Source organism: Cervus elaphus, chromosome 12 (assembly GCF_910594005.1).
Source record: "Cervus elaphus chromosome 12, mCerEla1.1, whole genome shotgun sequence".
Lineage (NCBI taxonomy): Eukaryota > Metazoa > Chordata > Mammalia > Artiodactyla > Cervidae > Cervus > Cervus elaphus.
The window spans coordinates 69,691,306-69,716,977 of NC_057826.1; the positions used below are offsets into that span (position 1 = coordinate 69,691,306).

Consider the following 25,672-nt stretch of genomic DNA (forward strand, 5'->3'; position numbering starts at 1 on the left):
ATTCAATGGGTTAGATGAGAAAAGCATTGACTACCATGTGTAAATTTTATTTAGTTTTAGAGTTCCAGAAACAGAAAATGTTGATCCTATTTTGTCCTATTTCCAAGGGTATATCAAAAGCAATCAGTAACTCTTTCCTCCCTTTTACTTGATAATTGTTTGGTGGTGGCTTACTTTCTGTGAGTACAAGGCCAATTAGACTCTTTTCTGGAAGTATGCAGGATATCTTGACCGTAGAGAAGAGAGTCATTTGGTCTTTGAGTACCATGTGCTACACACACTACTGGGAGAAAACTATGGGTTTGAGAGGGTTTAAGAAATTTAGAAACTTATAGTCTCATGACAAACACTGAAATTCATAGTGATGCAATACAGAAATATGTCACAAGGCAGCACAGGACAATTCCACAAGCAATAATAGTGATTTCTGTAAGTAGACCAGAAAGAAGCTGCATGATACGGTTTATGTTTATTACTTTTTATTTCAGTTTTTAAGATTTAGTCCTCAGGTTTTTTTTCAGCCAGTCAAGATTCTTTTGAATCTTTATTTTATTTTCCTATTGTATTAGCTTTATGTCTTGGTATTCTTGTGAAGGGTGGGATCAAATGACTGAAGTCTTTTGACTCTCAGTTTATAGACCTTGATTTTTATTGAGTAGGCAATGGTCGACACCATAAGTTTTTGAGTGGATGAATGCCATCTCTTATATTGTTAAGGAAAGTTAGTGTGGTGATAACATGTATGGTAGATGAGAGGGGTGAAAATAAAGCAGGGAGACAAGAGATTACTATAACAGTTAAAGCCCAAAATGATCAGGAAAGGTGTTAGAAAGGAAGGGAGTGTTTACTTTGTCTCATTTACTGCCACATGCCTTATGTATAGACTAGGATTTAGTACTTAATAAGTCCTGAGTGAATATTTGTTGATTCAATAAATAAATTCAAGAAAAATTTTAAATGTAGGCTGTGTGGCAGAAGGAAAAGGAGTTAAGCTCAACTCCAGAATTTCAAACTTGATTGAACTATTACAGAAATTGAGCAGGGAGAGAAGAATTTGAGGAAAAATCAAGAACTATGTTTTATTTAAAACAATTCAGTTCTGTTGCTTAGTCGTGTGCGACTCTTTGTGACCACATGGACTGCAGCACGCCAGGCCTCCCTGTCCATCACCAACTCCCGGAATTTACCCAAACCCATGTCCACTGAGTCAGTGATGCCATCCAACCATCTCATCCTCTGTTGTCCCCTTCTCCTCCTGCCCTCAATCTTTCCCAGCATCAGGGTCTTTTCTAATGAGTCAGTTCTTTGCATCAGGTGACCAAACTATTGGAGTCTCAGCTTCAACATCAGTCTTTCCAGTGAACACTCAGGACTGATCTCCTTTAGGATGGACTGGTTAGATCTCCTTGCAGTCCACAGGACTCTCAAGAGTCTTCAACACCACAATTCAAAAGCATCAATTTTTTGGCGCTCAGCTTTCTTTATAGTCCAACTCTCACATCCATACATGACTACCAGAAAAACCATAGCCTTGACTAGAAGGACCTTTCTTGGCAAAGTAATGTCTCAACGTTTTAGCATGCTGTCTAGATTGGTCATAACTTTCCTTCCAAGGAGTGAGCATCTTTTAATTTCATGGCTGAAGTCACCATCTAGTGATTTTGGAGCCCCAAAAAATAAAGTCTGCCATTGTTTCCACTGTTTCCCCATCTATTTGCCATGAACTGATGGGACAGGATGCCATGATCTTAGTTTTCTGAATGTTGAGCTTTAAGCCAGCTTTTTCACTCTCCTCTTTCACTTTCATCAAGAGGCTCTTTAGTTCTTCACTTTCTGCCATAAGGGTGGTGTCATCTGCATATCTGAGGTTATTGATATTTCTCCTAGAAATCTTGATTCGAGCTTGTGCTTCATCCAGCACAGCATTTCTCATGATGTTCTCTGCATATAAGTTAAATAAGCAGGGTGAATATACAGCCTTGATGTACTCCTTTTCCTATTTGGAACCATTTCCATGTCCAGTTCTAACTGTATCTTCCTGACCTACATACAGGTTTCTCAAGAGGCAGGTCAGGTGGTCTGGTATTCCCATCTCTTTCAGAATTTTCCACAGTTGATTGTGATCCACACAGTCAAAGGCTTTGACATAGTCAATAAAGCAGAAATAGATGTTTTTCTGGAACTCTCTTGCTTTTTCAATGATCTAGCAGATGTTGGCAATTTGACCTTTGGTTCCTCTGCCTTTTGTAAAACCAGCTTGAACATCTGGAAGTTCACAGATCACATACTGTTGAAGCCTGGCTTGGGAAATTTTGAGCACTACTTTACTAGCATGTGAGATGAGTGCAATTGTGCAGTAGTTTGAGCATTCTTTGGCATTGCCTTTCTTAGGGATTGGAATGAAAACTGACCTTTTCAGTTCTGTGGCCACTGCCTGAGTTTTCCAAATTTGCTGGCATATTGAGTGCAACCTTTCACAGCATCATCTTTGAGGATTTGAAATAGCTCAACTGGGATTCCATCACCTCCACTAGCTTTGTTCATAGTGATGCTTCCTAAGGCCCACTTGACTTCACATTCCATGATGCCTGGCTCTAGGTGAGTGATCACACCATCGTGATCAACTGGGTAGTAAAGATCTTTTTTGTACAGTTGTTCTGTGTATTCTTGCCATCTTTTCTTAATATCTTCTGCTTCTTAGGTCCATACCATTTCTGTCCTTTATTGAGCCCATCTTTGCATGAAATGTTCCCTTGGTATCTCTAATTTTCTTGAAGAGATCTCTAGTCTTTCCTATCAATGCTCCCAAGTAAAACACTCAATAAGTATTTGGAGTTGTGGGGAGAGGAGATACATGGGAGAGAGTTTAATAACTAAGGTTTTCACTTTGAGAGCCATTTGCAGTAGAGATGATAGATATAGTAGGAGTCAAGATCCTCAAAGAAGGTATATATAGATAAAGAGCAGAAGGTCCAAGGGAAGGGCAAATTAATAGAGAAAGGATAACATATGTTAACTACTTTCTGTGCACTAGGCATTGGATTTAAAGCTTTGTATGTATTATATTTTTTAATATAGCATCCCCCTGAGGGCAGGCTTTCCCTAAGCAAGTGGAAATTCAGAGAACAAGCAGTTCATCCCAGGTCCTGTGCCCAATACATGTTGGAACCAGAATATGGACCTAAAGATATTTCCCCCTAGTTTTCCAATTCTGCTGAAATTAATCTCTGTTCATAAACTTTATCTGTCTTTTCCAGTAAATCTCTAGTGTATAATTATAGTTTATGTTTAAAGTCCTTGTCTGTTGGGTTCAATATTTGGTTAATGTGTGGGTTTGATTCTATTTTGTTTGTTTTTCTCCTGATTACAGTCACATTTTTCACTTTTTATCTCTTAATTTATTTTATATATTTTATGGTAGATAGTGAATAAAAAAGAACAATAGAGACTGAAGTAAATATTTACTCCAGAAAAGTCACACCACTTCCTCTCTGTGACATCTAGTCTGAGGTGTTTATTCTTTTTAGTCTATTCTCCAGTTGAGGTGAGTCTGGTTTGATTTTTGTTTAGTTTCAGTTTGCTACTTGTTTGAAATGTTTTGAAAGCAGGATAAAGATTCTCGCTTTATCAGGGCATGTGATCTATTCTCCAATGAGTCTAGAGATCTCTCTCTCCCTGTTCCCCCTACCCTGTCCCCATGTTTTAAAGTCCTTCACCACCATTTTGTGCCTTTTCGAGGGCTTACTACTCTCAGCCTTTCTCTGCCTTCTCTATGGCTTTCCAAGTCTTGGGTGAAATCTCTCAGTCTTCCTGCCCTGTCACCACCCCTTGGTACCTTGAAAGTTCAATAGAAAAGACTTGATGGGCATGTGTTCTCAAAGGGATCTCTGTCTCTCCTCTCTCCTGCCCTGGAGAGGGGCAGTTTTCTGAAGGTAGCCACTGTGTGCACTTAGTTAAGACTCTGAAAAATAATTGGTAGGCTATACATACTCCCTGGGTCTCTTCAGGACTCTTAATAATCCATCACAGAGGTCCACAAGAGTTTGGCTTTCTACATACGCTGATGGACATCCCACATCCATGGAGCTTTGCTTCTACTCTGTCTGTTGCCCCATTAGGAAGGTGACCATGAATCTTCACTCATCTCAGAAAAGCTTATCCTTATCTGCTATTAGTTCCTCCAGATGCCTTTGCATTCTCAGATCTCTGTATGTAAAACACAAAGGTGTGGTTTTGTAGCTGATCTTGCATATTTCTGGTGTTATGATGACACCAATTGTCTGCTCCCACTTTTTATATACCAACTGAAACTATTTAAGGAACATCTTAATCCTTTATATCATACTTTAGTGGGAAAAAAGCAACTTGAAAAACACTTTTTTTTATTTTTCAATATAGTTTGCTATCTTATTCATTTAAATTATGGAAAGAATCACAATAATTCAGTAAGGAACTAAACCTTAGGAAAACCAATCCAGTATTTTCAATTACAATGATATTGACAGAAAAACTATCAAAGTGAACTGCAGAAACTGTATTTGGAATGAGTAGGTGCTGGCCTACAATAATACTGAGTTGAAACCCAGACACAGACCTGAACTATGTTAGAATGAAGTTGCTACTTTCTATGAGTAATGTAGATATGAGCAACACTTGCTTATGTAAGCAAGTGTTTTATGTTTTAGAAAAGCCGATTGAACATCTCATACCACAAATATGTCTATAGATTCTCCACTTACCTTAATTGACCCCTTTTTAAAAAAATCAAATCACACATGCATGCTAGGTCACTTCAGTTCAATTAATTTCAGTCGCTCAGTCATGTCCGACTCTTTGCGACCCCATGAATCACAGCACACCAGGCCTCCCTGTCCATCACAGTCATGTCCAATTCTTTACAGCCCCTTGGACTATAACCCTCCAGGCTCCTCCATACCTGGGATTCTCCAAGCAAGAATACTGGAGTGGGCTGCCATACCCACCACCAAGGTATTTTCCCTATCTAGGGATTGAATGCATTGGCAGGCAGGTGCTTTATCACTAGCACCACCTGGGAAGCCCAGTCAAATGCACACCTCACGCTTTTGTGCTACCAGGTTGTTGATTTCTAACAACAGATTGTTGATTGCTATGCCTTAGCTAAAGATTCCTTAAAGAAAGTGGCTAGCTTAGGCTTTGCTTCTTGAGGAGGTTCTCTCAGGACATCAAAGGACCTTGGAACTGGCCAAATGTAAGCCAAAAAAGATGGGATTCTTCTGAATACTTATGTCTGCTAGAGCTTTAAGCTAATAGAGTTTAGAGGGGCTGCAAAAGACATCCTAAGGATTCATAGGCTACTTCGTGTTTCATCAGCCATAAAATCCACTGCACTCTTGGAATCTGGAACCCATGGATTCTGGAATTTTGAAATCTGTCTTGTCTAGAATCTTTCTTTTTTTTTTTTTTTTTTTCCAGTGGGTTTTGTCATACATTGATATGAATCAGCCATGGATTTACATGTATTCCCAATCCCGATCCCCCCTCCCACCTCCCTCTCCACCCGATTCCTCTGGGTCTTCCCAGTGCACCAGGCCGGAGCACTTGTCTCATGCATCCCACCTGGGCTGGTGATCTGTTTCACCATAGATAGTATACATGCTGTTCTTTTGAAATATCCCACCCTCACATTCTCCCACAAAGTTCAAAAGTCTGTTCTGTATTTCTGTGTCTCTTTTTCTGTTTTGCATATAGGGTAATCGTTATCACCTTTCTAAATTCCATATATATGTGTTAGTATGCTGTAATGTTCTTTATCTTTCTGGCTTACTTCACTCTGTATAATGGGCTCCAGCTTCATCCATCTCATTAGGACTGGTTCAAATGAATTCTTTTTAATGGCTGAGTAATATTCCATGGTGTATATGTACCACAGCTTCCTTATCCATTCATCTGCTGATGGGCATCTAGGTTGCTTCCATGTCCTGGCTATTATAAACAGTGCTGCGATGAACATTGGGGTGCACGTGTCTCTTTCAGATCTGGTTTCCTCAGTGTGTATGCCCAGAAGTGGGATTGCTGGGTCATATGGCAGTTCTATTTCCAGTTTTTTAAGAAATCTCCACACTGTTTTCCATAGCGGCTGTACTAGTTTGCATTCCCACCAACAGTGTAAGAGGGTTCCCTTTTCTCCACACCCTCTCCAGCATTTATTGCTTGTAGACTTTTGGATAGCAGCCATCCTGACTGGCGTGTAATGGTACCTCATTGTGGTTTTGATTTGCATTTCTCTAATAATGAGTGATGTTGAGCATCTTTTCATGTGTTTGTTAGCCATCTGTATGTCTTCTTTGGAGAAATGTCTGTTTAGTTCTTTGGCCCATTTTTTGATTGGGTCATTTATTTTTCTGGAATTGAGCTGCAGGAGTTGCTTGTATATTTTTGAGATTAATCCTTTGTCTGTTGCTTCATTTGCTATTATTTTCTCCCAATCTGACGGCTGTCTTTTCACCTTGCTTATAGTTTCCTTTGTAGTGCAGAAACTTTTAAGTTTCATTAGGTCCCATTTGTTTAGTTTTGCTTTTATTTCCAATATTCTGGGAGGTGGGTCATAGAGGATCTTGCTGTGATTTATGTCGGAGAGTGTTTTGCCTATGTTCTCCTCTAGGAGTTTTATAGTTTCTGGTCTTACATTTAGATCTTTAATCCATTTTGAGTTTATTTTTGTGTATGGTGTTAGAAAGTGTTCTAGTTTCATTCTTTTACAAGTGGTTGACCAGTTTTCCCAGCACCACTTGTTAAAGAGGTTGTCTTTTTTCCATTGTATATCCTTGCCTCCTTTGTCAAAGATAAGGTGTCCATAGGTTCGTGGATTTATCTCTGGGCTTTCTATTCTGTTCCTTTGGTCTATATTTCTGTCTTTGTGCCAGTACCATACTGTCTTGATGACTGTGGCTTTGTAGTAGAGTCTGAAGTCAGGCAGGTTGATTCCTCCAGTTCCATTCTTCTTTCTAAAGATTATTTTGGCTATTCGAGGTTTTTTGTATTTCCATACAAATTGTGAAATTCTTTGGTCTAGTTCTGTGAAAAATACCGTTGGTAGCTTGATAGGGATTGCATTGAATCTATAGACTGCTTTGGGTAGAATAGCCATTTTGACAATATTGATTCTTCCAATCCATGAACACGGTATGTTTCTCCATCTGTTTGTGTCCTCTTTGATTTCTTTCATCAGTGTTTTATAGTTTTCTATGTATAGGTCCTTTGTTTCTTTAGGTAGATATACTCCTAAGTATTTTATTCTTTTTGTTGCAATGGTGAATGGTATTGTTTCCTTAATTTCTCTTTCTGTTTTTTCATTGTTAGTATATAGGAATGCAAGGGATTTCTGTGTGTTAATTTTATATCCTGCAACTTTACTATATTCGTTGATTAGCTCTAGTAATTTTCTGGTAGAGTCTTTAGGGTTTTCTGTATAGAGGATCATGTCATCTGCAAACAGTGAGAGTTTTACTTCTTCTTTTCCTATCTGGATTCCTTTTACTTCTTTTTCTGCTCTGATTGCTGTGGCCAGAACTTCCAACACTATGTTGAATAGTAGTGGTAAGAGTGGGCACCCTTGTCTTGTTCCTGATTTCAGGGGAAATGCCTTCAATTTTTCACCATTGAGGGTGATGCTTGCTGTGGGTTTGTCATATATAGCTTTTATTATGTTGAGGTATGTTCCTTCTATTCCTGCTTTTTGGAGAGTTTTAATCATAAATGAGTGTTGAATTTTGTCAAAGGCTTTCTCTGCATCTATTGAGATAATCATATGGTTTTTATCTTTCAATTTGTTAATGTGGTGTATTACATTGATTGATTTGTGGATATTAAAGAATCCTTGCATTCCTGGGATAAAGCCCACTTGGTCATGGTGTATGATTTTTTTAATATGTTGTTGGATTCTGTTTGCTAGAATTTTGTTAAGGATTTTTGCATCTATGTTCATCAGTGATATTGGCCTGTAGTTTTCTTTTTTTGTGGCATCTTTGTCTGGTTTTGGAATTAGGGTGATGGTGGCCTCATAGAATGAGTTTGGAAGCTTACCTTCATCTGCAATTTTCTGGAAGAGTTTGAGTAAGATAGGTGTTAGCTCCTCTCTAAATTTTTGGTAGAAATCAGCTGTGAAGCCATCTGGTCCTGGGCTTTTGTTTGCTGGAAGATTTTTGATGACAGTTTCGATTTCCTTGCTTGTGATGGGTCTGTTAAGATCTTCTATTTCTTCCTGGTTCAGTTTTGGAAAGTTATACTTTTCTAAGAATTTGTCCATTTCATCCAAGTTGTCCATTTTATTGGCATAGAGCTGCTGGTAGTAGTCTCTTATGATCCTTTGTATTTCAGTGTTGTCTGTTGTGATCTCTCCATTTTCATTTCTAATTTTGTTAATTTGGTTTTTCTCTCTTTGTTTCTTAATGAGTCTTGCTAATGGTTTGTCAATTTTGTTTATTTTTTCAAAAAACCAGCTTTTAGCTTTGTTGATTTTTGCTATGGTCTCTTTAGTTTCTTTTGCATTTATTTCTGCCCTGATTTTTAAGATTTCTTTCCTTCTGCTAACTCTGGGGTTCTTCATTTCTTCCTTCTCTAATTGCTTTAGGTGTAGAGTTAGGTTATTTATTTGGTTTTTTTCTTGTTTCTTGATGTAAGCCTGTAATGCTATGAACCTTCCCCTTAGCACTGCTTTTACAGTGTCCCATAGGTTTTGGGTTGTTGTGTTTTCATTTTCATTCATTTCTATACATATTTTGATTTCTTTTTTGATTTCTTCTATGATTTGTTGGTTATTCAGAAGCGTGTTATTTAGCCTCCATATGTTTGAAGTTTTAACAATTTTTTTCCTGTAATTGAGATCTAATCTTACTGCACTGTGGTCAGAAAAGATGACTGGAATGATTTCAATTTTTTTGAATTTTCCAAGACCAGATTTATGGCCCAGGATGTGATCTATTCTGGAGAAGGTTCCGTGTGCACTTGAGAAAAAGGTGAAGTTGATTGTTTTGGGGTGAAATGTCCTATAGATATCAATTAGGTCTAGCTGGTCCATTGTGTCATTTAAGGTTTGTGTTTCCTTGTTAATTTTCTGTTTAGTTGATCTATCCATAGTTGTGAGTGGGGTATTAAAGTCTCCCACTATTATTGTGTTACTATTAATTTCCTCTTTCATACTCGTTAGCATTTGCCGTACATATTGCGGTGCTCCTATGTTGGGTGCATATATATTTATAATTGTTATATCTTCTTCTTTGATTGATCCTTTGATCATTATGTAGTGTCCTTCTTTGTCTCTTTTCACATCCTTTATTTGAAAGTCTATTTTATCTGATATGAGTATTGCGACTCCTGCTTTCTTTTGGTCTCCGTTTGCATGAAATATTTTTTTCCAGCCCTTCACTTTTAGTCTGTATGTGTCTCTTGTTTTGAGGTGGGTCTCTTGTAGACAGCATATATAGGGGTCTTGTTTTTGTATCCATTCAGCCAATCTTTGTCTTTTGGTTGGGGCATTCAACCCATTTACATTTAGGGTAATTATTGATAGGTGTGGTCCCGTTGCCATTTACTTTGTTGTTTTGGGTTCACGTTTATACAACCTTTCTGCATTTCCTGTCTAGAGAAGATCCTTTAGCATTTGTTGAAAAGCTGGTTTGGTGGTGCTGAATTCTCTCAGCTTTTGCTTATCTGTAAAGCTTTTGAATTCTCCTTCATATCTGAATGAGATCCTTGCTGGGTACAGTAATCTAGGTTGTAGGTTATTCTCTTTCATTACTTTCAGTACGTCCTGCCATTCCCTTCTGGCCTGGAGGGTTTCTATTGATAGATCAGCTGTTATCCTTATGGGAATCCCTTTGTGTGTTATTTGTTGTTTTTCCCTTGCTGCTTTTAATATTTGTTCTTTGTGTTTGATCTTTGTTAATTTGATTAATATGTGTCTTGGGGTGTTTCGCCTTGGGTTTATCCTGTTTGGGACTCTCTGGGTTTCTTGGATTTGGGTGGCTATTTCCTTCCCCATTTTAGGGAAGTTTTCAGCTATTATCTCCTCGAGTATTTTCTCATGGCCTTTCTTTTTGTCTTCTTCTTCTGGAACTCCTATGATTCGAATGTTGGGGCGTTTCACAGTGTCCCAGAGGTCCCTGAGGTTGTCCTCATTTCTTTTGATCCTTTTTTCTTTTTTCCTCTCTGCTTCATTTATTTCCACCATTTTATCTTCTACCTCACTTATCCTATCTTCTGCCTCCGTTATTCTACTCTTGGTTCCCTCCAAAGTGTTTTTGATCTCATTCATTGCATTATTCATTTTTAATTGACTCTTTTTTATTTCTTCTAAGTCTTTATTAAACAGTTCTTGAATCTTTTCAATCTTTGTTTCCAGGCTATTTATCTGTAACTCCATTTTGTTTTCAAGATTTGGATCATTTTTATTATCATTATTCTAAATTCTTTTTCAGGTAGATTCCCTATCTCCTCCTCTTTTGTTTGACTTGGTGGGCATTTTTCATGTTCCTTTACCTGTTGGGTATTTCTTTGCCTTTTCATCTTGTTTAGATTGCTGTATCTGGAGTGGGCTTTCTGTATTCTGGAGGTCTGTGGTTCCTTTTTATTGTGGAGGATTAACCCAGTGGGTGGGGTTAGACGATTGGCTTGTCAAGATTTCCTGGTTAGGGGAGCTTGTGTCAGTGTTCTGGTGCGTGGAACTTGATTTCTTCTCTTTGGAGAGCAATGGAGTGCCCAGTAATGAGTTTTGAGATGGGTCTATGTGTTAGGTGTGTCCTTGGGCAGCCTGTATGTTGATGTTCAGGGCTATGTTCCTGCGTTGCTGGAGAATTTGCGTGGTATGTCTTGCTCTAAAACTTATTGGCTCTTGGGTGGTGGTTGGTTTCAGTGTAGATATGGAGGCTTTTGGACGGTCACTTATTACTTAAAGTTCCATGTAGTCAGGAGTTTTCTGGTGTTCTCAGGTTTTGGGCTTAAGTCTCCTGCCTCTGGATTTCAGTTTTATTCTTCCTGTAGTCTCAGGACTTCTCCAACTATACAGCCCTCCTTTCGAAGACAATGGGCTGCTTTTCTGGGCGCCTGATGACCTCAGCTAGCGATCCGAAGTTGTTTTGCGAAGTTTGCTCTGCGTTCAGTTATTCTTTTGATGAATTTGTAGGAGAGAAAGTGGTCTCCCCGTCCTACTCCTCCGCCATCTTGGCTCCTCCCTCCTACTGTATGCTTTTGAAATGTAGGTCACTTTCTTCAGTTCACCTCTGTGGACTACCCACAAAAAATGCTCCTCTCTATGTTTCGATATTCCCTTTCCACCTAAAATGGACTACACTGCCGTCTACCGCCTGTGTATAGTCAGATGTAATGATGGTTCTCAGCTGGGGGTGACTGGGCATACCCTCTCGAGATCCCCAAGGGACATCCACTAATCTAGAATCTTTCTTGACTTGGAATCTGTGTCCATGCTGGTCAATGAGTGGCAGAGGGGAAAGAGATTGCACATATTATTTACAGAATCAACATCACTGTTTCATCATACTGTGGTATTGAAATATAGGGTGCAATATGTTTAGTAAGCTTCAGAGACCAAGGACATTGTTTGTTTACTCCTGGAACTTTTTTATCTAGCAAAGCCTGCCCAATAATCACTATTCAGTAAATGTTTGTGGAAGAACTGACTGGATGAATATTATGGAAATATTTTATGTGAATTGAAAATACCACTGGATATATCCAAATTTTAGATTTCCTAGTGCTGGTTGGTTTAATATAGCAGCTTACATTATTTTTACTTAGGGACTAACAGAATTACTTCAGTATGATAACAGCTATGCCAACATTAATAAAAAAAAATCCAGTTATGCTTTTGTGGTAGATTACAGAAATTTTGCAAAGCTTCAATTATACATTTTCTAATAAAAAGAAGTCTGTGGTTATTAAGATATATTCCCACATAAAAAAGACTGACCATAAAGGTGAGAGTAGAAGGTTCCCTTGGCAGAAAGTCACTAGAATGAGAAGACCAGTGAAGGGAGATGAGCACAGAAGGGGTCGGGCACTAGCTGACAGAACAAGGAAACGCCCTTGAAATCCATATCCCATTATTATTCCTACATTTTTACTGCAAAACAGACATTAATTTAATTTGGTTTACTACTGTAATCTATTCCTGTTATCTGCTCTCATAATGACCAGCTGCCCTAATTCTGCCTTGCCAGTTCCCTACTTCATGATCCACCATGGTGAAAATTTATCTACTAACTTTTTGCAAGTTCATATACTAAATGCCACCTCATTTTCTTTCCCTCACTTTTCTTGCTGTTTTGCTTTACAGGTCATTCACATTACCACATCCTTAGAGGGAATAGAATTTTCATAGATCCATCCTTTCAGTCCCGAAGGGCATGTAGTCGATAGATGAAATGTAATGGAGTTGGAATGGTAGCACAACTATAAAAATAACCAAATAAATAAATGTGTAATATTTATGCAGGTAAAACTGAAAACTTAGGCCACAGTCCCAGCACTGGCAGTAGCAGAGAACATCAATGGAGTCACTCTTCCTTTGGGCTATGAGGATTTGGGGCTAGGAGAGGCTATAAGCAGGAAAAGCTATGAAATTCAGAATGAAGGAGATAGAATCACAGTGATAAAGCCTCCATACAAGACCAGAAAGATTCTGTTGCACAGCCAGTGAGAGTGCTCCCCAGCTCTGATTCCAGCCTTGCACCAGCCCAATAAGAGAGGATTTTACTGTCAGTATCAGGATCATTTGAATAACAACTTCTATTTCATGCAAAGCATGGGGTTGAGGTGGGGGGGTGGTTGTTTCTGTGCTTATTGTTTTTTTTAATTTCAGGCTTAATCAGACAACATTATAAGCTATTCCAACCTTTCTTGGAGTTAGACCCTCCCAGGGCTTGTCTGTAGCATTGGAACTTCATTAGATCTTGATATTCTTAGAACTTTACTACTAATAACAGCCTTAAGCATAATAACCATGTTTATGACTTCCTTTTGTTCATAGGCCCAAGGAAAGGCCTTAGATTACATTCCCTTGTGTTGTCTGAGAAATTTTCTAGACACATTTTTCCCCTTCCACATATAGGTAAAGGGCAGGGAAAGCGCATTTTGGCTGCATGTATTCTCATTTAGTACATAATGACTTAGTATCTCTCCTCCTTTTGAAGCTAAAGCTAGTGTCAAACTTTATAGTAATCTTTAAGCTTTTTCATTATACATAAAAATGTTGGTCCAATATATCTTTTTATAAGGATTGGGGATTATTTAAAATGCTGTGCTTTATGATAACATTTTACAAATGATTTTTAACAGTTTTTAAACAGAAATATACAGTCATTTTCCTATAGCTCACAATCTATTTTGGAATTAAAGTTTCTGACATGGATTTTTTTTAGGACAAAATAAGTTAAGTGAACGTTTTTGTTATCTAAATTTTAAGTTTCCTGTTTCTTTCTCTTTTTTTTTTCTATTTTCAGCTTTCTAAGAAATATGGAGTCCATGTTTGTGGAGAAGGTGGAGAATATGAAACGTTCACTTTGGATTGCCCTCTATTTAAGAAGAAAATAATTGTGTAAGATATCATTTCGGCATTTTCTTCCCCTTCCTCAAATTTAAGTGATGGAAGCAACTTAACTTTAAGCTGGAGGCAACTTTTTTTGGGAGAAATAGAACATGTCCTCCAAGTTCACAAACACTCAATTTGTTTAATACCAGTGAAGTCGTCTGAATACCTAAATCAATACCTGACAAGACGAGGCCTTCATAGAAGCCTATAAACTTTTTAGACATTGCACTTTCGTTTACTTGCTGATTATGGCCTGCAGTAAAACTGGTACCTACACACTGACACTTTTATCCTTTCATGAAGTGTGAATTGCCTGTATTATTTATCTTTCATTACAGCTACATTTGATAAACTGCCACATCAGTAGCCTGTGGGTTCCATTAACTCCATCCTCTTTTTCCTTTTTCTTGGCTTTAATAACTTAGAATGGTTATACTAAACAGTTCTCTTCAATTATTTGGGGTTATTTTTACATATAAACTTCTTAAAAATGAATTCTGTTTGTGGTGAGTAGTGTGATTTCTTTGCCATAAATTGTTAAAAATTTGTGTAGTAAAAGACAGGGACTTTCTTCAGTTTGTTACATCATTACCCATATTCTTAATTTATATCACTCTTCTCATATGCTAAGAGAGCATTTTATTTGCTTTTCCTAAGCTCTTTAGCTTCTTGAAACGGTTGTCAGAATTATGTTTGATTTCAGAAACCTCATCTGCTAAAAGATTAGAATCTTGGATTGAATGAAAATCTTCAATGTTTTCAACACTGAAAGGTGATTTCTTTGTACATACTAATAATGAGGGAAGGAGTGTTCTAAAAAGTGAAGACAACTCGAGGTGAATTTTCTAAAAAATACCTTTATCTTGAGAAACATAGCCAAGACTTCATCCTTTGCAATATTTACCCACTCTTGCTTTTCTCATTTCTTCTGACTTCTTTCCCATTAATGATCATCAACATAACAGTGCATTTGACAAATATGTACCTATTATACCTTTTATGCCTGAAACATTCTACTGGGCACCATTGATGTTGAACATAGTTCCTGTCTCCAAAATGATGGGAGGACGACACATCTGCATAGAATTTGACACAAAATGGTAGAGAATCAGAGCCACAAGAAAAATTTCATAAATAGGAGGTATTTCTCCTAACTTCAGTGATCACAAAACAATTCATGATTGAATTGTGCATTAGGTATTGCTTCTGTGAAAAAATACTGTTTTGTTACTCAAGAAGGGCATTTCCATGCTCGGGTGAAATTGCTGTATAATGGGAAACTTACATATACTTACTTATTAATATGGGACTAACAAAATTAGGAAAAAAATAAAAAGCACAATAAGAGAAAAAAGGCCAAAGAAGAATATTCTTCCTATTTATTTGACAACTTGAGTTCCTGGGGCACCTAGAAGTCTTTATGGACAACCTAGAATTATAAGAAATGTACTGTTTTACATTACATAATCAGAAGGTTTGTTTATCATAGTAAACTTTAGACCTGAAAAATGAATCTTACGTTATCATTCTGTAGATAAGAAAACCTCAACCTAACTGAAACAATGGCACAGTGGGAGTTAGTCATGATGTTAAAGAGAGGGAGAGGGAAGTCGGGGGAAGTGTATTAGAACCCTCTAGTGCCAAAATGAGCTGTTCAGTTGAACTGGGTAATCATTTGTTGAGGAGAATTATGTGGGTGGAACTCTGCAGGCTGCTGCCCTGCTCTGTAGGAGTTCTTTAAGAATGGAGGGGCTAATCAGCAATACTGTATTGTGCACCCCTCAGGAACAGCGGAGGAAGTGCTAATGATATTTCTTTCTTGTCAACTAGTCGCTAATCTAAATCTGATGCTGGCAAATTCTTTGCTTTCTTTTCTTCATATGTTCTGCCTCACTTCAGCTTCACAGCTTTCTTATTTGAATTCTTTTCTCTTGATTGCCTTCCCACTTTGCCCTACTTTGCTAAATCCTTCCATTTTTAAAAACTTTGGTGGTTATTGCCCCCAGTGCCTATTTTCATAACTGAACTCTCAGAACATACAGTAGATACTAATAAATGTTGAATATCATTGAATTAATTTTACTTATTGTTTATTTTTATATATGCATATTTCACTTCTATGCATTTCTTTCTTAAGTTATACTTACAGGTTATAGTAGTTGAATGGAAAAAGAATATCACCCACTATATATAAAATCTTTCCTTCACTTTAAAATAGAAAATGTCCTTACCATACCTATCTGATAAGCACTGAATGTGATGGTGTGAGTGAACAAGCGTTGCACATTCTAAAACCATTATGTAAATTAAGTTATTTCACTTAGAGATAGTTGTCCATGTAATAAAATTAAATGATAAGTTTAAACCAGGTAACTACTTGTTAACAACTGACTATTAATCATCCTGGATCCTATAAGTTGGACTTTATTTAGGAGACAAATTTATGCTATTTCCTGTTCTATTTGATATAGTAGTGATCTTCCACAATTAGCATACAACTAGTTGATTATTAGGAGTCCCCTTTTAAATTTGTGACTCAAAATTTTATTGTTAAAAAGGAGATTACATCTAACAGGAGAAAAAAATAAACTTTTTCATGTAAAATTATTTGATTATAAATGATGATTTTTTTTTTAAACACAGATTAACTCTCTTGTATAATGAAGTAATTTAGACAAATGAGGTGGTTCTAGAAGTTTAGGCTTCCCATGTGGCTCAGCTGGTAAAGAATCCACCTGTAATTTGGGAGACTTGGGTTCGATCCTCGGGTTGGGAAGATCCCCTGGAGAAGGGAAAGGCTACCCACACCAGTATCCCTGGCCTGGAGAATTCCATGGTCTGTATAGTCCATGGGGTCGCAAGGAGCTGCACATGACTGAGTGACTTTCACTTTCACTTTCTATAAGTTTATTATGAGATGTATTATGAGATATATTCCAATTAACATTTTTAAAATCTTGTAGGAAAGACTAGCATACCAGTCTTTGTCTGGAAGTAATTTAGAAAAAATTTTACTAGAACATTTTACAATATACTTTTCACATCAATTATGATGTGCCTACCCACCTCTAGATACAAATTTTTAGATCAGAAAATGAGTTTCTTCCTGAGGAGCCTTGATAAAAAAAATATGGCTTAGTCTTTAAGAGAAGAAGATACTTGTAGGTCCTAAAAATAATATACCTATTTTCCTATTGTTTCTTACTTTGAAATATGTATGTATGTATATCGAAAGTAAGAATTGAAACACAAGAATATAGCCAATATTTTGGGGAAAAAAATAAAAACTAAAGTCCCAGTACTGTATTAATGAAAGTGATAATTTTCCTCTTGCTATTGATGAACACATCTTTAATGTCAGTATTTGATACAACCCCACATTTCCATTTGAACTACAATATTAATATACTGCTGCTACACAGTTGCTATGTATGGAATGGGTGGATAGATAGAAGAAACAGTGGGAAGGAAGAAGGGATGAAAAGAACTAAATTCTATGATTAAAACACTATGCACTCATTTTCCCCACTCACTCCTAGTTTCTACCTATTCAAGTCAAGACATAACTCAGCCCAGAGCATCCTAATATCACATTTAGCAGTGGGGATGAGTCAAGTACTTTCCTTATCTACTTTCTCATGTCTCTCCTATATCACTCAGGAAACTAAAATTTATGAACTAATTTTCCTTGTATTTAAATTTATATAATTATTTTTATTATGCTAGAGATGCTATATTATGTTATTGATATATATGTGTGATTATGTTCATCTATATGTATACAAGTAATATGCATGTATGAAAATGTATATATTCATGTAAAGATAGGTAATTGAAAAATCTGTGGATTTTTGATAGTAAATATGTTTAACAAAGTTAAACTATACAGTAATTTTTTTATTCAACAAATGAGTGAATACCTGGCAATATATTCTTCTCTGAGCCAGAGGCGAAGTATGGAGGAACAGACAGACAAAGATGAACGAAACTTAGTCCCTCTTTGAAAATGAAGACAAGCACAGAAACATAATTCTAATATAGTAGATGTATTATGAAAGGGCTGTTGAGTTGCAAAGATCCCTTGGAGGAAGAAATGGCAGCCCATTCCAGTATTCTTGCCCGGAAAATCCCTGGGATAGAAGAGCCTGGCGGGCTACAGTCCATGGGGTCACAAAGAGTCGGACACGACTGAGCAACTGAGTGTGTGTGTGCGCGCATGCACGCACACACACACACACACAAATGCACAATCAAAGCACAGAAAGCAGAAAACTAGCACTGTGTGAGGATGTCAGGCAAGGCTTCACAGAAATGTGAGCATAAGTGTGAGTTCATGGGGGATATATATCTATGTGTGGCTGTGTTTTAGAGAAGTAGGAACCAAGATCATGGCTGAATCTCAAGAGAAAGTATCAGTTTTTTGAAGTGAGAGGGTAAGGCCTGATCTCATACCTTGAGAGAGAGTCTGGCTCAGAGAAGAGAGACTCAGACCTGGCTCAGGTAGCTGTCCTTTTGAAATTATAACTGGGGGTAAGCCTAATGCAGCAGTGAAAGGGAATGTCAGATCCAGCTGTTTGCTACAGAGACATCTCCATTCTATAAGAGGTCGAGGCTGCACTGATTACTTGTATCAGTAGGGAAAGAGGAGGATGGTAACCAACTGGAAAGCACTTTTGCTGTAGTTCAGTTCTTAATTTGGGGGTTTCTCTGAGGATACTCCCGCAGATCCTGTTCTGGGTTTCAGAAGCCAACAGAAACCAGAGACCCTTGAAAGTTCAGTTTCAAGTGACAGTTTATGAAAGAAAAGAAGAGCAATAGTGGCTATGCTCTTTGAAGCTACAAGCTATGTATTTGATATCTATTATCTATCTTCCAGTTGATTCTGGCTTTGTATAAGAGAATGAAATTATATTAGTCAATTGTGGATGCAATAGAATCCATAAAAATCTTACTCCTCTTCATTTAGTTATGTTATATAGTATAGTTAGATATTTTCTTTGTTATATATTTCTATATATATAATTTACATATATATATATTTCTCTGTTATATATTTTCTCTGGAAAACAATCTTGATTCAGATGTGATAATTATATCAGTTAAGTGAACCATTTGCTGCCAATCTTCTGTTTCTAGCAGGGATAACTGGCATGAGAAGGGAGGGACTGAAACCCTTTCTACTGACACATCATTGGTTTGGATTAGTCATAGTTTTGGTGTATCCATTGTCAAGGATATCAAGACCAAGCTGGCTACATCAGGCATAATTCAGGCTCAGGGTGAGTTTCCAAAGCTGGAAATGGTAACCCTGAGAAATCAAAATTTAATGTAAAAATGAGATCATATCCAGGAGTAAGAATTTGAATCTATTGATGGGCCAAGACACGACAGAGTGATCTCTGTTCAATTCCAAGGCAAACCATTCAATATCACAGTAATCCAAGTCTATGCCCTGACCAATAATCCTGAAGAAGCTGAAGTTGAATGGTTCTATGAAGACCTACAAGAACTTCTAGAACTTATACCCAAAAAAGATGTTATTTTCATTATAGGGAAGTGGAAAGCAAAAGTAGGAAGTCAAGAAATACCTGGAGTAACAGGCAAATTTGGCCTTGCAGTACAAAATGAAGCAAGGAAAAGGCTAATAAAATTTTGCCAAGAGAACGCACTGGTCATAGCAAACACCCTCTTCCAACAACACAAGAGAAGACTCTACACATGGACATCACCAGATGGTCAATACCAAAATCAGATTGATTATATTCTTTGCAGCCAAAGATGGAGAATTTCTATTCAGTCAGCAAAAACAAGACTGGGAGCTGACTGTGGCACAGACCATGAACTACTTATTGCCAAATTCAGACTGAAATTGAAGAAAGTAGGGAAAACCACTAGACCATTCAGGTATGACCTAAATCATATCATCCCTTAAAATTATACAGTGGAAGTGACAAATAGATTCAAGGGATTAGATCTGATAGAGTGCCTGAAGAACTTTGGATGGAAGTTCCTGACATTGTACAGGACGCAGGGATCAAGACCATCCCCAAGGGAAAGAAATGCAAAAAGGCAAAATTGTTGTCTGAGGAGGCCTTACAAATAGCTGTGAATAGAAGAGAAGCAAAAGACAAAGGAGAAAAGGAAAGATATAACCATTTGAATGCAGAGTTCCAAAGAATAGCAAAGAGAGCTAAGGAAGCCTTCTTCAAGGATCAATGCAAAGAAATAAAGGGAAAAAAAAAAGAACGGGAAGGCCTAGAGATCTCTTTAAGAAAAGTAGAGATACCAAGGTAACATTTCATGCAAAGATGGGCTCAATAAAGGACAGAAATGGTATGCACCTAAGGGAAGCAGAAGATATTAAGACAAGGTGGCAAGAATACCCAGAAGAACTATACAAAAAAGATCTTCATGACCCAAGAATCACAATTGTGTGATCACCAACCTAGCGCCAGACATCTTCGAATGTGAAGTCAAGTGGGCCTTAGGAAGCATCACTATGAACAAAGCTAGTGGAGGTGATGGAATTCCAGTGGAACTATTTCAAATACTAAAAGATGATGCTGTGAAAGTGCTGCACTCAGTATGCCAACAAATTTGGGAAACTGAGCAGTAGCCACAGGACTGGAAAAGTCAGTTTTCATTCCAATCCTTAAGAAAGGCAATGCCAAAGAATGCTCAAACTACCACACAATTGAACTCATCTCACATGCTAGTAAAGTAATGCTCAAAATTCTCCAAGCGAGGCTTCAACAGTACATGATCTATGAACTTCCAGATGTTGAGGCTGATTTTAGAAAAGGCAGAGTAACCAAAGATCAAATTGCCAACATCCATTGGATCATTGAAAAAGCAAGAGAGTTCCAGAAAAACATCTACTTCTGCTTTATTGACTATGCCAAAGCCTTTGACTGTGTGGACAACAACAAACTCTGGAAAATTCTTCAAGAGATGGGATTACCAGACCACCTGACCTGCCTCTTGAGAAATCTGTATGCAGGTCAGGAAGCAACAGTTAGAACTGAACATGGACCAACCAACTGGTTCCAAATAGGAAAAGGAGTACGTCAAGGCTGTATATTGTCACCCTGCTTATTTAACTTATATGCAGAGTACATCATGAGAAATGTTGGGCTGGATGAAGCACAAGCTGGAATCAAGATTGCAGGGAGAAATATCAATAACCTCAGATAAGCAGATGTTACCACATTCATGGCAGAAAGGGAAGAACTAAAGAGCCTCTTGATGAAAGTCAAAGAGGAGAGTGAAAAAGCTGGCTTAAAACAAAACATTCAGAAAACTAAGGTCATGGCATCTGGTCCCATCACTTCATGACAAATAGATGGGGAAACAGTGGAAACAGTGAGAGACTTTATTTTCTTGGGCTCCAAAATCACTGCAGATGGTGACTGCAGCCATGAAATTAAAAGACGCTTGCTCCTTGGAAGAAAAGTTATGACCAACCTGGATAGCATATTAAAAAGCAGAGACATTACTTTGCCAACAAAGGTCCATCTAGTCAAAGCTTAGGTTTTTCCAGTAGTTATGTATGGATGTGAGAGTTGGACTATAAAGAAAGCTGAGTGCCGAAGATTTGATGCTTTTGAACTGTGGTGTTGGAGAAGACTCTTGAGAGTCCCTTGGACTGCAAGGAGATCCAGCCAGTCCATAAAGGAAATCAGTCCTAAATATTCATTAGAAGGAATGATGCTGAAGCTGAAACTCCAATACTTTGGCCACCTGATGTGAAGAAATGACTCATTGGAAAAGACCCTGTTGCTGAGAAAGATTGAAGACAGGAGGAGAAGGGGACAACAGAGGATAAGGTGGCTGGATGGCATCACCAACTCCGTGAACATGAGTTTGTTTGTATAAACTCCAGGTTGGTGATGGATAGGGAGGCCTGGCGTGCTGCAGTCAATGGGGTCACCAAGAGTCAGACACGACTGAGCAACTGAACTAATGAGCCAAGATAGAACCAGGACAGACAAGTATGGAGTAAATAAGCAGGACGACTTAACTAGGGTTAACAAGGCAGAGAGGCAAGTGGTAAAAAGCAAGAGGTCTCCTCTTTGCTTTCTTTTTCTCCTCCTCCTGCTCATTATACAGGGAGGCATCTTTTGGTTTAGGTAGTCTGTGAAGACAGGTTATTACTTCCTTTCATGATCGCAACTCTTTAATGATTTTATTTCTGTTGTAATGTGTTACTTTTCTTTTAATGTTATAGAAGCCCATTTTAATGTAATATTTAAAGCACTAACAAGATTCATATTTGATACAAAAGGTTCATGAGTGGTATCATCAGACTGCTTTTTCTCTATCTCTGATTTTCATGTGAAAAGTAAACAGATTTTGCCCATGAAAATTTAATATACTGGATCCTAAGATTAAGATTTCTTCTATTGTCACTCAATAACTTTTCATTACAAACACTGATTCAAAATTATTTTATGTAAGTGGAAAAGAGGCAAAGTAAGAATCTATTTTGCTGTACCACAATGGTTAAAATGCTAACAATGTACTAGTATGAACACTGCAACTAGTTCCTGAGGCTTTAAAAAGAGATGAAAAATGTCTGCTTTTAGAATTTCAGTTAAAATACAAAAACACTGCTTCTTAATAAACAACAATAAAAATAATTAGTTATTAGAACTTCACACATAATCTTATTTATTTACATGTGCTTTACAGGGTATCTTTGATAAGTTGATTTAATTTACATGTATCCATATGGTGCCAGCAAGCAGTTCATACTATTTTACCTGAATGTGGTAATTGCTATGTCAGACATTTAATTTTAATAGCAATGATATTACAGTGTGAAGAGTTCATCTAGAGCTTAAAACCATCACCAGTACTGCTTTTGTGAAGGATAATTGAGATTTTGTGTGAAACAGTGAATGAATTACCTCTTGAAAATGAAAAGAATAATGAAGATAAAGCCCTATTGTTTAATGGTTAGCCCATACCAACCAACTTTGTGAGAATGAAATTGAATAGAGGCTTCAGGTTGTAAAACTGTTCAGAGAGCTTTGAGTGAACCTGAAAGTTGAACTCTGTGTCCTCATAAAGATGAAAAGCTTCTTTACTTATTCTTGAAAGTTTAGTTTCCTCCATCTTTTTCCCAATTAAATATTTAATTATTAAAAGTAGATGTTAATCACTAATTGTGAAGTAAATATGTATACAGTAGTATTCCAGTAGAAATAAATGAGGATTTTTGGTCTTTTCTAGTCACTAGTAGGAGTTAGTTTGCACAAAACAGATTTTGCATAGTAGATAAACTATAATTTTTATTTTATTTCAGAGATTCGTCAGAAGTAGTCACACATTCAGCTGATGCATTTGCACCTGTGGCTTACCTACGCTTTTTAGAATTGCACTTGGAGGACAAGGCAAGTAATCTAAAATTGGCAGTGATTTAAAGTGAAAATTGGGATATATGCATTATCTCTATATATGTAATTCCATAGCAACAAATCAAAGGTAAAAAATTATTTTTTTCAGATCCTCAGTCAATAACTAAGAATTTTTCAAATGTTTATGGTTTTGAGAGCTCTATATGATATAAAAGATATTACATTTCTGAAGAGTTTGTAGTTCATCTGAAAAGGGATCATATATACATTAATCAAGGAGAAGACAGGACAATGTATAACCAAATATCAAATCCTCTAGTAAATTAAGAGTTAGGTTGTTGAGCATTAGCTGTAGGGGAAAGGTTTGAGGATAAGTTGAATGCTTATACAAAATTTAAGAGGAGTATGAGAAATTAAAGCTGTTCCAAAAATAAACAAGAGAACAGACGTACAAATAAAAGATGGAAAATTCAGCAAAAAATATGATAAAGAGTTTTATTTTAAATATACTGTCAAGATACAGCAGAAAGTTTATTTTTAAATGTTTTGTAAAGTAGTTAAGATCTAGATTAGACCCTTTGATTAAAAGTTCTGCTCCTTAAGACATAAAGGATTGGGAAAAGGTTTTTGCATCTTTTGTGTTTTATCACCACGTCTTGATGCACACCCAGAGATTTATATATATAATAGATAATCTGAAGAATCAAGAGACTCAATGATCAGCAAAGGAAGGAGAAAAATGGGAACCCCAGAAATCTCTTAATCAGGAGGAGTTTCCAAAAGTAGAGAATGATATTTGCTGTCATTTCTCCAGAAAAATTAAGATAGGGTTGAAAATAGATCATTGAATTGGGCTGGAAGGAGGCTATTTCAGTGACCTTTTACCCGAAAGCTGGTAACCCTGAAGACAATGAAGCTAAACTATCCAGGTTTCTTTCAGATCCACTGAAAGAAGCTTCTTATTTCTAGGTCTCTGCTACTTTTGCTGCCATGTGCACACACACAAAAAACAAACCCACCAAATTCTGGTTTAGATACGTTGGCCGTTAAACGTTCAGCTCTACCTAAATAGCTCATTATTCACACTGTTTGGGTATTTCGTTAGTCTTTACTGACCATTTTCCCTCTTTGGGAAAAGAATGTTACTTCTTTGAGGTACAATACTCATTGACACTGAATAAATATGGTGTATTTCCTTTGTTTTTTTTTAGGTGTCCCCAGTACCTGACAACTGCAGAACATCTAATTATATACATAACTCTTGAAAAACATTTTTGTTACTAACCTGCTATTTCTATGTAATTTAAAAAATTACATAGCATTGTCTTAATTATTTTGTACCACTTTTTCCTCATTACCCTTTTTTTTAATTCTTAGAAATATTTACATTATCAGAAATTAATAGAACCATTGATTGGTTAACACATCCTGTGCATCATCTCTGGTAACTTTTTCTTTTCCCCTTTACTTCATCTGCAGTCCTCACTTTGTAACATTTCTTTGCCTTCGTCACCCTAGTTTATTTTCTTTTTCTTGTTCCTGCTCTCATCTCAGCCAATGATACCATGATGCAAAGGCATTTGAAAATGAAGATGAAAAGGCAATCACTATATTTAGTTAATCACATTTACTGGGTGTCATCATTTTTGTTCATAATATATTCATTGTTTCAACATTACAGGACAATCAGGAAGAACACCATTAGCTCTTAGTGGTTAATTTGTAACTGATTAAAAACACACAATTTTTCAGTATTACCTATGTTGACTTCAGGCTGTTTTTTGAATTCACAGAAAAATTGAGCAGAAAGCACAGAGAGTCCCCACACATGCACAGTGCCCCCCAACTATCAACATCCCACACCACAACAGTACATTTGTTACAATCAAGGGATTTACACTGACACATCATTATCACCCTAAGTCCATAGACAATCAACTCGGTATTGTACGTTCTGTGGATGACATGTATCCATCATTATACATGTCATACAGAGTATGTCCACTGCCCTAAAAATCATCTGTGTTCCACCTTTCATCACTTACTTCCTCCATCCCCTGGCAACCACTGATCTTTTCATTATCTCCGTAGTTTTGCTTTTTCCAGAAGGTCATATAGTTAGAATAATACAGTATGTTGCCATTTTTAGATTGGCTTCTTTCCCTTAGTAATATACATTTAAGGTTTCTGTGTGTCTTTCATAAGTTTTTAAATGCTTAATAGTATTCCATTGTCTGGACATACCATGATTTATTTACCCATTCACCTACTTAAGAACATATTGGTTGCATCCAAGTTTTGGCAATTTTGAATAAAACTACTATAAAACACCCATATGCAAGTTTTTGTATGGACATAACTTGTCGACTCTTTGAGGTACAATGCCAAGAAACATGATTGCTGGATTATGTGGTAAAAGTATATTTAATTTCACAAGAAGCTATCCAACTGTCTTCCAAAGTGTCTGTACCATTTTGCATTCCCACCAGCAGTGAATGAGATTCACTATTCTCTATTCCTATTCCCTCTGTTCACTATTTGCATTCCTCTGCATCCTTGTCAGCTTTTGATATTGTCAGTGTTTTGGACTTTTGTCATTTTAATAGGTGTGTAATAGTATCTCATTGCTGTTTTAATTTGAATTTCCCTGATGACATATGATGTGAAACATCTTTTCATATATTTTATTTGCTATCTCTATATTATATTTAGTGAGATATCTGCTCAG

General features: G+C 37.0%; 1 protein-coding gene across 1 annotated transcript in view; it reads left to right on the plus strand.

Moving 5' to 3' along the window:
* The window catches only part of DPH6 (diphthamine biosynthesis 6), a 192,961-nt gene extending 167,681 nt beyond the window's left edge, over positions 1 to 25,280 (plus strand). Inside the window, exons 7-9 of the mRNA XM_043919412.1 lie at positions 13,497 to 13,591; positions 22,893 to 22,980; positions 24,156 to 25,280. Of these exons, the coding sequence (XP_043775347.1) occupies positions 13,497 to 13,591; positions 22,893 to 22,980; positions 24,156 to 24,209 (237 nt within the window). The 3' untranslated portion in view covers positions 24,210 to 25,280. The remainder of the gene's footprint in view (positions 1 to 13,496; positions 13,592 to 22,892; positions 22,981 to 24,155) is intronic.
* Positions 25,281 to 25,672: the final 392 nt, after the last annotated feature.